At 35.9% G+C, this 2,800-nt stretch overlaps 1 protein-coding gene across 1 annotated transcript; it reads right to left on the bottom strand.

The window, feature by feature from the left end:
- Positions 1 to 1,295: 1,295 nt before the first annotated feature.
- On the bottom strand, positions 1,296 to 2,390 carry LOC113781437 (NDR1/HIN1-like protein 12). The gene has a single exon (XM_027327375.1). The coding sequence runs from the start codon at positions 2,287 to 2,289 to the stop codon at positions 1,696 to 1,698; it is 594 nt and encodes a 197-aa protein (XP_027183176.1). The 5' UTR covers positions 2,290 to 2,390; the 3' UTR covers positions 1,296 to 1,695.
- Between the last annotated feature and the right edge of the window lie 410 nt (positions 2,391 to 2,800).

Raw genomic sequence — 2,800 nt, 5'->3', positions numbered from 1 at the left:
TACTATTGGAGATTGTTTTTTAGATAATAGTTTTCTTGGAGTAAACAAAGTGGTTTAGGAGTATTTTTATTTAGTGACCAAAAGGGTAGTTTAGGTTTTCAAAATTTTGTTACACATAAAAAAAAAACAAGGGAGGTAAGTGATACTTTTAAAACTTTAGAGGTGCTTGGTGATATGAAGAGAAACATGAGGGGAAGTTTCTAATATTATCCCTTCTATTTAATTGATCTGAACATATTTTAAAGAACACGCCATTCAAAAGGAGAATTGGCTTCAAGTTCTTTACATAGTACATATTCTACTTGCTACTTGATATGCGTCATAAAATGGACGGTTATTCAATAGTCTTCTAAGATAAGCGAACTAAACCACATAATTCCTTTTTTTAGTTGTCGGGTTGTACTTTAGAACATGCTAAAATGGAATCTAGTATGCATTTGAAATAGTTATCCTTTTATGAAGCTTAGACTAAAATAAGATTCAGAAACACTTGAAAACCAATCAAAATGTTCAAGGATTTTATTGGAGTATCTTATAGTTTAGGGAATAAAAAGAAAATAACTAAAGTTTAAGGGCTTAAGGAGGAATTGACCGAGGCGATAAGAAAATAAATTGTTGCTCGCTGATATCTTCTTTCTGCAATTGTATGAAAGACTCAAAGCATTGGGTTGGGGATCTAATGCTTTAAACATAGAAAGCTTCAAGAAAAAGCATGCTTCTGCCTTTCTGGCCCTCTTTCTAGTAGTTTTGTTTTCCTCCTCTTTCATGAGATGTGTTTGGTAGTTTTTATGAGTTATATTATTAAAACAAAGTTGTGAAGAATAACGAAGCACAAAAACAGATTATTAAACAAACCTATTTCCTTACTTTGGCTCATAGTAGATGAAAACAAAAAGGTATCCGGCAGATTTAATAAAAAAGTATCAGATTAATATATTTGCTCATAATAAAAATTAGGTCACACCTGGCCATACTTGGTTTCCAAGTTCAAGTGTAAATTATTATTTCAAACCGTTTTCACTTTTCCTTCTTGTTGTCCAAAAATGACAAACTTGTTCTCTTGAAATTTCTTTTTTCACTTCACTAAATTCTAATAGCCAGACAAAGCCGAAGAAATAATGCCCAAAAAAGATTGCCAAAACTTGCCTTTTGAGTTAACTCTTTGTCAATATCGTCTATTCAATGAAAATTTCATATTTGTTCAGAGAAACACTGCATGTATAACATCAGCTTTTGCAAGTAAGATATATAAAAACAAAAATACAAAAAGGTAGTCAAATTACATGGTTAATAGAATGAAGAGCTCCTATAACTAGTCTACTTGAGCTATATTGAACTGCTCATAGCTTTGATTAATTATTCGACTAAATGGAACAAAGCACCTCAAAGATTGCCTTCATTACACTCTTTGATCATAGGAAGAAAAGCATCAAAAGCTAACCAAATTTTATTTTCCCTACACCCTTGAAGAACAAGAAACCCCTAAATCTGAAAATGAAATGACCTCAAGAAAAACACAAAATCCCATCTCAAAACTTACCTAGATGCACATAGCACAGCAATTTTTTGTTCTTGTTACCCTCAAAATGGCACTTTTGTAATCTTTTCTGAACCAAGGACAAGGACCTAAGTTACAGAGTAATTAATGCAAAACACCTTGGATTTAGCAAATAGCAAATGAGGAGTCAAAATCATTCATCTTGATTTGGTGCTACACTTTGGATATATAACATCTCCAATTTTGGGGAACTGAAGGTGGCAATCAAGATGCAACCAGAATTTGACGGAACCAAGCAACCCTACCCTCCATCGAGTCCTTGTGGTACCTTTCAAGTCGAAAACAATCAGGTTTTGGCTCAAAGACAAGAACACACTATTCTGTTCTTCCGGATCTAATGGGATTGGAGTTGATTCCACTTCAAACATCAAATCCACCGAGCTATTTTTGCCTACTTCGACAGGAAAATCAGCGCGCAACTGTGCTACCCTTACACCATGGAAACCTAGCAAAAACTTCGTCGCGTAAAAGGTTGCATGGGCTTTTGGATTATCATTCTCTGCCTTGATGAAGATGGTGGTCTTGACAGTGAGAATCCCAGCTTGATCGAAGTCGAGTCGGTCAAGTTGAGCGCTTGTTACGATCATTTGAGGCACCTTAGGCCGGATTACTATGTAACCGACGATTATAACGATGCCAGTGACTATGACGGCCACGCTTAAGAGGGCACAAAATATGGCAGCACACCAGATTAAAGGATTGGTGGGTCGTCGTAAACTGGGCCTTGGCATTGGAAGATGGTGGTGTTTCTGGAGAATGACAACATTCGGAGGAATGTGATGAAGAAGATGTTTATGGGTATTTTATGACGGTAAACTTGGAGCTGTGGAGATTGGGGAAATACTGAGACAGACACAACACATAGGGTTCTTGGCCTAATTTTGTGGTGATGGTTTTGGTATCTTCCTTTCCTAGAGATAAAGTTATCTTGATAACTCTTATGTTATATACTTCTACATGTAGGAAATGCAGCTACTTTTGCAATGAAAAGGTGAAATACCAAACTTGCAGTCCCTATGATCTTGTTTACAAAGTTAATTGGAACTCAGAATTTGGCTTTTTCACTTTTTGTTAACAGTTCACAAATAAAGATCATGGGATCATGTACTAGAAACTTCAAAGTATCCCGGGATCCGGAACAGGAAATTTTTTTTTTTGGGGGCGGGGTGGGGCGCTACCTTACGTAATTAAAAGGAAATGTAGGCTAGGGTCGTCGTTTTTAACTTACACATTGGACAATCT

This window comes from Coffea eugenioides, chromosome 8, assembly GCF_003713205.1.
Source record: "Coffea eugenioides isolate CCC68of chromosome 8, Ceug_1.0, whole genome shotgun sequence".
Classification (NCBI taxonomy): Eukaryota; Viridiplantae; Streptophyta; class Magnoliopsida; order Gentianales; family Rubiaceae; genus Coffea; species Coffea eugenioides.
Note: the sequence above shows the minus strand (reverse complement) of the source record. Positions and strands in the feature narration are given on the sequence as shown.

Excerpts from the sequence above, each read along its gene's own strand:
- LOC113781437 (XM_027327375.1), bottom strand. The coding sequence starts at position 2,289 with ATGCCAAGGCCCAGTTTACGACGACCCACCAATCCTTTAATCTGGTGT.